Source organism: Sceloporus occidentalis, unplaced genomic scaffold, assembly GCF_023333645.1.
Source record: "Sceloporus occidentalis isolate IW3139 unplaced genomic scaffold, rSceOcc1.0.p SCAF_19, whole genome shotgun sequence".
Classification (NCBI taxonomy): domain Eukaryota; kingdom Metazoa; phylum Chordata; class Lepidosauria; order Squamata; family Phrynosomatidae; genus Sceloporus; species Sceloporus occidentalis.
Window position 1 is genome coordinate 2,246,757 of NW_028316999.1, and position 14,290 is coordinate 2,261,046.

Sequence of the window (14,290 nt, forward strand, 5' to 3'; positions counted from 1 at the left end):
AAGGTTTTAGGCAGGTGCGAATAAATGCTGTAGCATAAGAATACTTTCAAAAACAGACATGTTCATAGTTTTATTTTTATCATTGAGCAAAATGCCAAGTGAATGAACAGAAGACAAATGTAAATCAAATCAATCTTTGCCTTCAAAACAGCAGCAATTCTTCTAGGTACACTCGCACACGGTATTTTTTAAGAACTTGTCTGGTAGATTGCTCCAAATATCTTGATGAACAAAGACTATCCAAGTCTCTGCCTGGATAACAGACCTAGATAGTCTTGAAAGCGTAGGCAGCCTCTGTTTCTTCGCACTCCATGTACCCTATTTGCTCGATTATAAGACGACCCCCCAAATCTGAATATTAATTTAGGAAAAAAAGAGCCTGAATATAAGACGACCTTATAGGAAAAAAAGTTTTACTACTAAATGTTAATTTATGTAAACTTTTTTTATTTTTTTTATTATAAAGGTATGATTGAAAAAAATTTTTTTTTTTATTTCCTTTTATTTCCTAACCTGCCCCCCCCCCCGTTATGCACATCTGCCCCCAGGCTTGCCACTCTGCCCCAGAAATGCCTTATACCCCCTATATGCCACTGTGCCCCATGATATTCCTTTTAACCCTCTAAATGCCACTGTGCCCCCTATATGCCACTGTGCCTCCAGAAATGCCTTATACCCCTATGCCACTCTGGCATTTAGGGGGTAAAAAGGCATATTATGGGATAGAGTGGCATATAGGGAAGTATAAGGCATTTCAGGAGGCAGAGTGGCGTATAGAGGGTAAAAAGGCATTTCTGGAGGCAGGGTGGCATTAAGGGGGTTAAAAGGCATTTCATAGAGCACTCTGCCTACAGAAATGCCTTATGCCCCCCATTTAACACCCCCCCACACACACACACACACACCAAACTTACTGATGCTTCTGACTCCCTGGTGTGTAGTCGGGGCAGCAGGTAGACATCTACACCCTCCGACTGTCCGAATTCCCCCCACCGGTCCGGGGAGCTCTCCTCACTGACAGCCATGGAAGGTCTGCCCCCGCTGCTAACCGCACCTCCTTACGACTGCAGCGGAAGTTGCCTACGTGAATCGCGTAGACGTCTACACTCTGCCCCAGGTACAGACCGGGGAGTCAGATGCACTAGTAAGTTTTGTTTTTTTGGGGGGGGGTTAAATGGGGGGCATAACACAGGAGGATCCAGGTCCCCTGCAGCGCTGCGGGGGATCTGGATCTTACTCTCATAGTCAGACCTCTATTTGAGGTCTAATTATAAGACGACCCCGATTCTAAGACGAGGGGTATTTTTCAGAACATTTGCTCGGAAAAAAAACCTTGTGTTATAATCTAGCAAATACGGTAATCCCACACAGACTCCGTGTAGAGATCAGGGCTCTGTTGGGCCCATACCATCCCTTCCAGGGTAATTCCTAATGGCTTTGGTTGTATGTTTGGGGTCATTGCCATGCTGCGGAATACATTTGGGGCCAATCGGATGGTTAATCCTCTGTGATGCTGCTTAACTGTATTTATTGTAAGGGCACACAGTGTTTGCCTGCCTGTCATTAGCAACGCGCTCTAAACGTAAGATTCTTCTCATCTATACAAATTTCCCTACGCATTCCCTGCTGTAATGTTGCTTAAAGAAGAAAACAAGGGGGGGGATTACAATATGATGGGTTTGTGTGGCTATGGTGAATCAGCTGTTTGCACCTGGTTACTATAAAGTACAGCTATATTGTACAAGTCGTCCTTAAAATCTGTTCTTCCACCTGTCTGACCGGCTCACTCCCTCAGTGTACTGTCCAATAACGTATTTTTCTCTAGTGTAGCCACATTCAAGGGGTTTACAAGGAGCCCCTTTTTTCAGTTAGATCTGTTGGTTTTAACATGTTATAAGGGCTACAGAGGATTTAAAAACACCTAAAACTAACTTTAGTACATCTGATCAGTCCTTGCCTTATGAGAGATTAATGAAGCTAAATCAAACTTTCTGGTAGGTAAGTGTCAGTGGCGTGTATCTGAATGTGGCAAGGCGATCCATGACCTGTTCGGCTTTCCCAGTGAAAGTGTTAGCGTGTACAGCTGGGCACACTGAATCTGTTTCTCACTCAGTGCTATTACAAGCAGGCAGGAATCTGCGGCTGGCCCGTTGCCTTGTAACATAGCAGCACCCCCTCTCCCCGGTATCTGCCAGACTGCTTGAGGTCTGCGAGCAGAACGTCCAGCCGCAGATGTGAACGTCTCGCACGGTGGGAGAGCACAAGGGGACTTCACTTCGCAGGAATCCCTTACGTTTTCCACTCGCGAGTTTTGTGACCGCTAACCACTAGCAGACAAGAATCTCTTCTCATACGTCCGGAATATTTCAGATGCGTGATCTCTACGAAGAACTGGGAAAAAAGGGGGGGGGGGGGAAGCACCAGAGGAACGTTAACTACATGTCGAGATATTTACACAGGTTGGACCTTCATGGCTAGCCTTCACGTAAATTACAATGTAATTAAAACTAATTGGATTGTAATTAGTTTGACTTTCATCTGAACAGGAAATAGAAGTTGAAGTCACAAGAGCTCCTTTAGCCTTTAGATAGGATGTTGACCAGTGTCAATAAAATTCTATATGAGATTATCATGAAGGTTGAGTTCCAGGGAGCTGCTCGCGTTTTTACTAATATCTCATATCCCATTTTTATTTTTTATTTTGCATGAGCTTAAAGCTGGTTTTAGTGGAGCATTTCTAACTGTTTTTATTACACACAAGCCACAAGGGTTCTAGTTCCATGTGCAAAAACATACCAAGTTCTTTTAAGACATGCCTGTTTAATTCCTCATTAGCTTTAGAGGGGCCTATGTAATTTCGGTGTGTTTTGTTATTGATGTCAAATGGAAAGATCTGTTTCGTGTTCTTATGGGTCAGCGTTTCCCTATTTATTATTTTTGAAAGCCAACATATTCTGCAGCGCTGTACAATTTACATATGGGTGTTAACATATTAATAACAAGTACCCCAATCTAGGTTTATGGCAAATTCATACAAAAAGGCCGAAACGGTGGGCTTACTCCGGCCCGGCTTGTGAGCTAAACTGATTTCTGTGTATAATTGCGACCGAAGGAGCTGAAAAGAGACAGAGTTCTATAGCTAAGGGTTTCTGATTTATTTTCTTTCTTTTCTGACAGGCCATGTGTGCCTTCCTAGAGTTTGACTTTAAAATATTGTACTCAAATTAACTCTGTTTCGGAGCGTTACCTTAAGTATAATGTAATTAAGAACTGCCAGTGAATGACGGGAGGATATACCAACACTACATCATGAGGTCACGCTCATGACCACAAAGCAGTGCTGATAATTGCCTGAAAGCCACATGGCTCTGAGTTTTGCAGCCTTCTCGAGGGGTGATTTATCTCCTGCACCGTAACGCGTTTCTATGTTACTGGGATAGGGATAAAGGGACCGTCCTCCGAAATGCGAGATGAAGGTTTTACATAGTAATTTACAGTAACCGCAGCGCAGTCTCTTAACCAGGGCCAAGTATAAAAAACAGACACGTAAATTTTAGGCTCGCTTTTGCCCCCCCTCGTCTAGTATGTTTGTAAATCTACTTTAACGTATTAAAAACCTGATGTTATTGCCTTTGGATTTCTATTAACTTTTTGGATAAATAAAGCATGCGTACGTCTATTTAAAAACCCTCCTTTTCATCGTCGATTGTGTCTTTATTTACCTGGTATGATATGTAAATAAGCTTGTGTGCCAAGGGTTGGATAAAATTCCCATTATCTCGCTTGTAACCTATTAATTATTCATAGCCACCAATTTTGCCAGCAGCTGCCCTGTATAATGGCTTCCTGAGGGATGGCGCGTGCACAGCGGTCAGATCGCTCCGGCGGTGGAATATTCCTGTCGTTGTGAAGTCGCCTCCTCTCTCTGAAATCCCAGGCCGAGTTGTGGAGGAGCTCCTAGTCGCGCATCTATTAACCAGGTGCAGCTCGAAGAGTCCTGCTCTCCTGCCGAGATAAACACTTTCCAAGGGCTCGGTTCTTTTGCTTAGTAAGCACGTTTGTGGTCTGATTTGCAAGAAAGCAGTTTCTTCAGTAGACTGGGGATGAGAGTGAAGCTATAGCAACCTATAAATAACAGATTTTGGCTTTCACAGCAACCGCGTGCGTTCCACTGGAACAATTTTTAGTTCTTTTTGGTGGGAGTTCTCAGTAATAGGGCGTCCTAGACACGAGTTGTGGGGACACTTTCTGAATAATTATACTTGTGGCACATCTCGGACAGGGCATAGAAAGCCACTTTTTTTATCTTCTTGTGAATTTCTTAGCTTGTCGCACTCCAAAGGAGCAATCAGACCACATACTTCTACCATCCCTAAAGATGCTGTTAAGGTTTCTTTTATCTTAGTGGCACAAAAACCCAATCTTTTAAGATGGTTTTTTTTTTCCGACTTGGTAACAACATCTTGATGCCTGCAGTTTACTGGGTCTGATCTCGGTATAGACTGGCTGTTACCATATACACTGGGATTCCCTTTTCACCGTGTTTTTTAGCTTAATGATAATCTGGCAGCTGGACCACATAGCTGCTGGCTATCTTAAAGAAGAATGTTTGTCTTTCTGCGTCCGTAAAGATTTGCAACCCCTCTGTGTCTTCTGTGTCACGTGACTCTAGCTGTATTTATTCTGAATAACCTGGTTTCTAGGATTTCACCTGTTAATAACCTTTTTAATGTGATACTACAATTCAGGGTTAAGGTGCACCCAAGTAATCGATTTTCTGTTTTGGTTTTTGTTCTTACATGTAAAATCATTACACATCTTTTAAAACCTTAACGTAAAGAGGATTGCAATAAGAATGTCTTTTAATTCACATTAAGATTAAGGCAACCGCTGTCACGTATTTTAGTGGCTCAGATTGCTTTACCAAACATCCTTCTAGTATTTTTTGTACATTTCTGTGGAGTTCTATTTTACTTTGTGGCAGAACTAGCGTAATAGTCCAATTCCAGTTCTTATCTCCCCACCTTTACAATCCGAAGAATAGGTGGTTACGATGGCTGCGTATAATATAGTGTGTTTCCAATAGACTTCTGCTAATTTAGTTATACAGGTTTATTTGATCCACCTTTTGTAGCCCATCATGTCAACAACATTGTAACTTGCGTAATGCATGTATCAGAAGTGATATCTGAAAATAATTTGTTCGGCCTCTTGCACATGAAAAAAGGCTTTACAGGCAGGCATACATTTGTTTTTTGGAGTCATTATATGGCCTGTTCATGGCTTCTTTTTATGTAGAAAGAAACTAATATGTTAACCAGTGAGTGTTTTATGTGTGTATAATAGTACTTTTTAAAAACCTGACATGTTGGGCTTTCAAGCAGACCCTTATGACACAATATCATACATACATACATCCACACACACATACACCTTACCGGCCTCTTGGTTCAATTTCAGGTTGCCTGTTCATGAATGTGTTTGTTATATTGCAGTAGAAGTGACGTTCCTGAATTTCTATGTGCTTCATATTCTACTCTTCAGGCCAGGCTTAAATTCTGTGTTGGGTGGGTTTGTACTGTACTCGGACCGAGTCCTCAAGCGCTTATGGAAGAATACTACGGAAAGCCCAGAAGTATTTGTCGTAGGGTGATTTGTGTCCCGTGAATGTTAGCGATGGGCACCACAACGGACAGGTGCCTGCAGAGCTGTTTACTCGCATACCCTCTGGTGGCAGCTGCTCTGTCCCTAGGGGTGGGCGAGAGTGCATGAGTGACACTTCAGTATTGAGATCTGGCCCCTCGCTGTCACTGGGGGAGGGGAGAGAACTGCAGCTCTCCAAGGAACAGCTGTGAGTCTGGATTTCCCCTGTCCGCATTGTGTGCTTTGTACCAAGCTTTCTGTTATACGCTGATTTTGGTACCTTGCCTATTTAATCCAGCTACCCAGTTCCATGTCATATTTCTTACATTTGCCGTTAACGGTAAACTTTTGTATTGGTGAAGCCAAATGTGTGTGAGGTTTCAATAATTATTTTGCTGTGTCTCAGTTGTGTGTGTGTGTGTGTGTGTGTGTGTGTGTAGCCTCTCAGAAACCCCCCCTCTACGCTTGTCTTTGATGTAAAGTCAATGAATTGTAGTTATTGTCTCTGTTCAGAATGAAACCAGGTTCAGTTTGCTTAGAGCTCTTCGTATCTTGTAATGCACACTAGAAGCCAGTCAGATCAGCTCCTATATTCCTGTTGCTGACAATAATTGGTCCAACATTCCAAAGAAAAGGAGGTATTTGTAGTTATGGGTAGCAAATTGTCTGTCAGATGCCACAATAGTTAGACGTTCTTATCCTGGGTTTTACTATTGTTGTATCAGGCTTCTGGATATAAAGAGGTACTCGGCATGTGTGCATCAGGAGGCAATTATTACATCTTTTTCCATCTGAATTTATTGAAGATTTGGTATTAAAAATCTGTGACACTTCAGATGTTGTATGCACTTCAATGCGTATGATAGCTGAGACTATAACAATCGCAAAGGGGGCCAAGGCTTTCCACAACATTTTGGAGCGTGTACTTGTGAGGCACTGATGTTTGATGAGAAGACCTGTCTAGCAATCGGCATTCCAATTCATCCCGAAGGTGTTCAATGGGATTAAACGGGGATCTGTGTGTCCAGTCAAGTTCTTCCACACCAAACTTGGCAAACCGTGTCTTTATGGACCTTTCTTTGTGAACAGGGGCACAGTCATGCTGGAAAGGCCTTCCCCAAACCGGTGCCACCAAGTTAGAACTATACAGTTTGTCTAAAATGTTTTTATATGCTGTACCCCAAATGCTGAGAAGCAGCACCAGGCCATTATCCCTCCTCCACCAAACTTTGCGGTAGCAACTATGTCATTCTAGTACGTTGCGTGCTCCTGGCATCTGCCAAACCCAGATTCTTCCACCAGACTTCCAGATAGTGAAGTGCCATTCATCACTCCAGTGAAGACATTTCCACCGCTCCAGAGTCCAATGGTGTTGTGCTTTTACACCACATCAATCGACGCTCGGCATTGAGCATAATGATCTTGTGGCTTGTGTGCAGCTGCTCGGCTATGGAAAGCCATTTCATGAAGCTCCTGACACACAGCACTTATGGTGATGTTGCTTCCAGATACAGTTTGGAACTCTATAGTAAGTGATGCTATAGAGGACATGCGTGGCACACTTCAGCATTTAGCAGCCTCGATCTGTGAGGTGTTTTTTTTTTTTTTTTTGTAGTCTACAGCTTTGTGGCTCGGCTGTTACCGTGACGTGGAAACGCCTAGGAGTAACAGCACAGTGGACTTGGGCATATCTAGTAGGACAGAACTTTTACAGACTTGTGGCATAGTATGACCCATTCTAATGCCAATGTTTGTCTGTTGAGCTGGCTTACCAATATATATCTAACTACCTATAATATACAATTAGCACTGAATTAGGCATGTTTTGAAAAAATGCTGTAAATTAAGAATGCTTTCAAAATAGACATGTTAACTTATTTGTATCATTTAACAAAAAGCAAAGTGGATGAACAGAAGAAATATTAAAATCAAATTAATATGGTGTGACGGCATCTGTTCTTCTAGGTACACTTGCACAAAGTCAGGCATTTTGTAGGCATACAGTTGGGTGTATGATTGAACAATTACCCCAAACTGGTGCTTACGATCGTCAATTTAATATGTAGGTTGAAACAATTGTTCAACTGAAACAGTAACAATGTGAGGTTGCTGAACACAGTTCAATGTGAAAAGCCATATACCATGGAAAGACTAAGCACAACAAGAAGATACAAGATCTCTCTCGGGTAGAAATTTCAAGACAGACAGGGTTTTCAGATGTTCCGTCCAAGTTCTTTTGAAGAAGCTCATAGAAATGGGCAATGTTGGGGGGCCGTAGATGCAGTGGTCGGTCAAGGAAACTTAGTGCAGCAGATGAAAAGCACCTCTTGCTTATTTCCCTTCACAATGTAAGAGGTCTCGCAGTACCATCAGCTTGGCATTTGCAGAAAGCACTGGGACCCTGATACACCATCTACTGTCCACAAAAGGCATGGAAGACTTGCATCCAAAAAGCCATACCTCTGATTTGGAAACAAGCCCAAGCCACTCAACTATTCATGAAAACACAGGAACTGGGGTGCAGAAATATGGCAGCAGATGCTCTGGGCTGATGAGTCAAAGCTTTAAACAGTGAAGCATGGTTTAGGTTCCTTGCAAGTTTTGGGCTCCATTTCTGCAAATGGAGTTGGGGATTTGGTCTCAGTGCTGAGAAGTAGAGGCAGATACTTATCCATCAGGAAGGCCCCACATGTATTCTTCAGAATGACAGTGACCCCAAACATATAAGCAAAGCCATTAAGAATAATCTTTAGTGTAATGAAGTGATGGTATGGCCTGCCACACAGCACTGATCTCAACATAGTCTGTCTGGGATTACATGAAGAGAGAGCGAGAAGCAACTGATGCGTCCTCACCCACAGAAGGACTGTGCTCAGTTGTCCAAGATGTTTGGAACAAACAAACCTGCTGAGTTCCTTAAAAATGCTGTGTAAATGTACCTAGAAAAATTGATGCTGTTTTGAAGGCAAAGGGTGGTCACACCAAATGTTCCTTTGTATTAGATTTTCTTTTCTGTTTAATTTTATAATTTAAAGTCCAAACGATTAACATATACGGTATGTTTTGAAAAGCATTCTTACTTTACAGCATTTATTCAACACCTGCCTAAAACTTTTGCACAGTACTAGTTGTATTATGTGTGTATATAATTATATAATGTGTGTGTCCTCATTAATGTGACATCCTTGTGACTTGCACTGTCATAAAATGGGAAAGTAACCCTTCAGTTGACAGACCGCAGATAATGTGGTTTTGTTCTAATGGATGATATATATGACTGAAATATTAATATTTATATATTTTCGTTTCAGAGTGGTCAAAGAAGAGATTTCAGATGACAATGCAAGGCTGCCCTGTTTCAATGGAAGAGTTGTGTGTTGGGTGAGTTTCATTTAATCAAAATACCAAATTTTTAATAAACTTAGGGCCTTCCTTTCTGTCCCCAGAAATGTGCCTGATAACTTTAAAGGGGAGCTTTCACCATTCCTCTGTGATTGTAAGGAATATGTGTGTGTATTTGTTGCAAAAGCGTTGTGTAAATAGTAACTTTATGGTTCTTTTTCTATGTTTCAAGTGAGTACTCGCCTACTCATGATCGTCTGCTCTTTAAGAGGCAATAAGTTGGGAAAACTACCTTTTTATAGAGTTCCTAAAATGGCACAATTGCATCACATGTGACACAGGGTGCATCATAATCTTTATACATATTTCTGCAAATAAAAGCCTGTCTTAACGCAAACAAGGCAAAATGTATTTGTATTTGCAACGGTACTTCTCATGTGTAGTGAACACTGGATGTACTTCATTCGCTGGCCCGACGCATCTCCTGCAAGCCTGTAGGGCAGAGAACCGCTCCAAATGTGTAACAAATTCTGCTGGAAGGTGGAATATAAATTAAACTCGGTTTTGATATGCATTAATTTTAAATATGGCTCTTTTTTGTTTTGTTTTTTACTGTACCTTCTTTTTTTAAATGATTCCAGGGTTTTTGTACATTAACCCTTAAGTCTTTATCAAAATCACTTTTAAGAGGTGAAAGTATTGAGAATGAAGTCACATGTAATGAAGCAGGGGTTTTAGCAATGATATGTTATATATCTTACACATGATATATATAAACACATTTTTGCTGGTTAATAATATAAACATTGGTGCACGTTTTGTGTTTTTTATGGATGGAGATACATGTGATATAGGTGTATTCCCCAAACATGTTGTGCTCCTAATGTGGATGTCGAGAAAGGACTGGCATAGTGAAGTAAATGTGCTTGCGTGATGGTTGGGGTAAAAATTAGGATAACTTGTTCTTTCATTAGTTGACGGGGGTGGCTATATACTGCTTAGCTAAAAATGCTTATTGTGATGTTTGCATTCCCTGCAGAATTAACTTTGATTAAATTGCCAACCAAAGAGTACAACTTGCAGTTATAAGAGAGAGAGAGGTTCATAAAGAACTGGATCAGCCTAAAACATAAACCGATATGTCTTGTGGAGATTCCATAAGCTAACTTCATACACACTTTGCATGCGTATTAGATTTATTTCATATGCGTAGTCATTGTTCGCCCTGCCATAGTTAACGAGCTGTCTATCCCAAGCACAGTCCATCGCATGGCTGCTGGAAACTCTACAGGCAAGCTTTATCTGGTGTCTGAGAAAGGCGCTTCTACCTCCTAGTAGTAGATTGATGTTAAGGGATGATCTGTTTCTCTCTTAGTTCTTTCTCCCCCTCTTCCTTTCGTTTGAACAGATTGCATTTCTGTGCTATGAGTCAGTATGCCCCGTGTCTGTCTGTATTAAGGCCGCATTACTGAGCACAGACTTTTCTGTCCTGTCACCCTCGGGTCACTTGGGGTAGTATGGTCATGTCTGCTTCCGCCCTGCCTGCCCTGGTAAAAGTGTTCCTCAGAACAGCAGAAGAGTTCTTTTTGTAAAATTTTGGTTTACAAAAAAAGTCTCTGCGGTTCTATACATCTTATCACTTTGTGCCTCAAATTAGATCCATGTGTTCTGCCTGTTTTGTGTACACACAAAAATGGAAATGAAACGGCTCTCCTCTGGTTTGGATGTGGGACTTCTGCTGTTCCCTTCACTCGGTTCAGCTCGTGCGAAGTTGTGAAAGTGGTAAAACCATGTTTATGAATCCATCAGCAGTGTGCAGGACGAGTAGCTCCGAAGCACAAGACAGTACTTCGAACACATTTTGCTCCCAATGGAAATTGGTCTTAGACCATCATTAAGCCCAGCATACTGTCTAGTATGCATAGCCTATATAGCTTTCTAGGCTAGATTATATAATAACTATCTTTTACCACTTTTCTGAGGCCTCGTGCCTCATACTTCCCCCGCGTGAGCCGCTTGAGTACACGACTGGTTTAATACCGGCATATCTGCGTTCAGACACTACACCGAACGCGTCGCTCTGTGAAAATGCTGCATAGCACAGACAGAAGTGTCCTGTTCTCACCAATACATAAAACAGACCGTGTACTGGTCTGCTTTGCTTTGAGAAGCGATGCATACATCTCCTTGTGTGTGTATAATATATTAAACAGTCCTTCGCTTGCTGTCTGGCTTCTGTATCCTACCTCTTGTGTAGTCTGATAGAAATCATATACAAAACTGATTGTGATCAATCAATGGCTGTGATCATAGGGACAGACACTGTGTAGCAATACATTTGGTTAAAGGGAAGCTATGTTGAGTACTAACGTCAGCAGAGTTTTTTTTTAAGAACATCGTTATAAGATAATTGTAAAACTCTGGAAAGTTAATGACATCTCTCAGACAGTAGAAATCTTGATGACCGTGACATTCAGACATAACTGTGGAAAGATATATGTGATGTTTGCAAATCATCTACCAATTGTCTACGAAAAACCCAAGTATGGATGACATTTGATGTTACTTTTACTTGGGCATTTATTCTAAATGTAGCAGACAAGATCACGCTGTACGAGGGATGCACGTACTTTTTTTACACTCTTATTGTGGTTTCTATTTGATAGATCTGACTTATTTAATTTCATCCCCTCAGCTTGTCTCTGCGGAAGGCTCGCAGTCGGACGCAGGCTCTGTCTGCGCCGATCTCCAGTCTGACTTGCCTCCACCGATAGAGAGAACTGGAGGAATTGGAGACTCGCGTCCACCCTCATTTCAGTAAGTGTTTATGGTGCTACTTTGAGCTATACTCCACTATGCTGTCAAAATGGAGGGGGGGGTCCCTGCTGCTACTACTGCTGTGTCAGCAAAGGGTTTCGCTGTACCGCTGCCCTCTGGTGGTGGATCACTTGACTGCAGGGTTGCGTTAAACAGTATCTGAATGGATTTGGGCTTTCATTGGTAATGTGAAGGATGCTCAGTGGTCTGTCTGTGAAAGGTAAGCTAAATGTTAAAGTAGTGTATGCTGGAATCGGATATTTTTGCAATTATCAGCTCATCTTTCCAATATACGCTATCCCCTACACCCCATTCTGATCTCTCCATCCAGCATCCTCACTATTACACCCGTCAAAGAATTGTACCACTTTATTCCTAATGTAACGTCCCTTCTCAAACACTCTAAACCCGTGAATGTCTATAGTGGTTGCTTTGCATTTAGAGAGATTTAATAGCTTTTTCTCCCAGGTCTCCCTTTTTTCCCTGTGTGTTAAACAGTAAAATGTATGATTTGTTAAAATAAAATACTTGCTTTACTTATTTCAAACGTTGCATCCAAATGAGACTCACTATTGCAAGGATAAATTTCACAAGAAAACAACTATTAGGTTGTGTTCTAATGATACACAATGTAATCATATGTTTGTTCTGTTTCTACTGATGTGTTGAATTTTTCCCATGCAGCTCCACACATAAACAAACCAACAGCCTATGTGTGTGTGTGTGTGTGTAACAACAAAGCATGCGGATATCTTCATTTTGGTGTATGTTGTGTTAAGCGTTCTTCTGCACTGAGAAATACCTGATAAAATTGTCAAGATAAACAGTCCCTAAATTGTATGGGTAGCTTCTGTCTGCTCTTTAGCCAGTTTACTGTAGATGGAAAGCAGCAGCTGCTGACACTCATGATTTATTTTTTTCTCTCAGCCCAAATACCCGTGGCAGCCAGGAGAACCTAGACAATGAGACGGAGACTGACTCGGTTGTGTCTGCGCAGAGGGAACGACCAAGGAGAAAGGAGGTGTCAGAACATGGTGAGACTTTTCTTCTCACAGAGGTTTCTCTTATTAGTTAAGCGTTGCTAAAGAAGCTAAACTAGGACCATTCAAAACCACTAACTGACTAATGTGGGCATGTATTAGCTATATATATATATATATATATATATTACACACACACACACATATGAAAGAGTTGATCCCTGGAACATGGTAGGGATGGCTTTAGTTAAGAATGATAGTTCTGTATTGGGAACTGTAATGACGTGGATACAACATGTCCCTGTGACTCAACATATGGACTGTAAAAACAAAACAAAATAAAAACCAGTGGTCCCAGATGTACTTTTTGTATGTATATATATATATAATGTCAAAGGTACACATAGAAGGCTTATAAAGAGTGTAATGGTTTTGCTAAAACACTCTGTACCCCTTCCTGTAAGTGATTAAATACTGGCTTAAATGGCTTACCTTGCACTATATATATATATATATATTACAGTTCTCTTGTTTTGTCTGTTTAAGAAGGATCACAACATTCTAACTCCTGGTCAGTAAAATTCAAAAGCTTGTCATTTTATGTCCAATAAAAATTCCCTAGTACTTTTATCTTCCTGCTTTAAAAGGAAGGCAATCCAGTCTACCTGATCCACGTTTTTCTAAACTACTTAGGTGTGTAACCAATATTCTCTGTTTTAAAACCCAAGCCACGCACTGGGTAGGCCAGATGTTGCAAAGCTGTTTGCTGCTTACAGGCACAGAAATGGTTAAAAGGCATTGAGGTGGGCCCTGACCTTATGAGGGTGTATTTAAAAATCCTGGTTAATAATAATACCAGTTATCGTGATACTGTGGAAGGGTTCGGCCCCTCTGTAAATTCCTGCTTTATTTAATACTAAAAGTCCTATGAAGAATCGGTGCGTAAACGTGCTGTGCGTATTTTTGGTAAGATCGTGTTGGTGACTGAGAGTCTAGATTAGTATCTTATTTTACGGCTCCATTTCTTGGGAAGTCTGGCCTCTCATAAAGCAGCAATGACCGTTTACCTTTTTAATACGAATTAGTGATGGAGCACAATGGTAACACCGGGAAATCTCACTAGTCATACTTTTTTCTTCTTCTTTTCTGTTTATTATTTGGGTGGAGGATATGCTAGAGGCCAACCGAGTCTAGCCTTTTTGCCTGGGGCATCAGAAACGGAAATCTGTCCGATTGTTCTTTTGGATTAATGACCGATTTGTGGTTCGTTATTTGAATCTGTATATTTTGGTCCTTTGATTGCTGGAGGGGTGCAGTTGTTTTGGTAGATTGGAAGGCTTAGGGTTGTAAAGCTAAATTAGTGAGTTGATGTCCTAGACATGGACTTCTACCTACAGGAAGCCATAATTGTAGTAGTTTCCGCATTAAATATGCATTAGGCAGGTGCAGCCCTTGGAGAAAATCACTAAAGTGCATCTTTCCTTTAAAATGGTTCTCCTCTCGTGTAG

General features: G+C 41.3%; 1 protein-coding gene across 2 annotated transcripts in view; it reads left to right on the forward strand.

The window, feature by feature from the left end:
* LOC149302300 (segment polarity protein dishevelled homolog DVL-3) overlaps nt 1-14,290 on the forward strand; it is a 35,971-nt gene that overhangs the window by 7,513 nt on the left and 14,168 nt on the right. For both annotated transcript variants that reach the window (XM_089482525.1, XM_089482526.1), the window contains exons 2-4: nt 8,955-9,024; nt 11,681-11,802; nt 12,730-12,836. In XM_089482525.1, the coding sequence (XP_089338651.1) occupies nt 8,955-9,024; nt 11,681-11,802; nt 12,730-12,836 (299 nt within the window). The remainder of the gene's footprint in view (nt 1-8,954; nt 9,025-11,680; nt 11,803-12,729; nt 12,837-14,290) is intronic.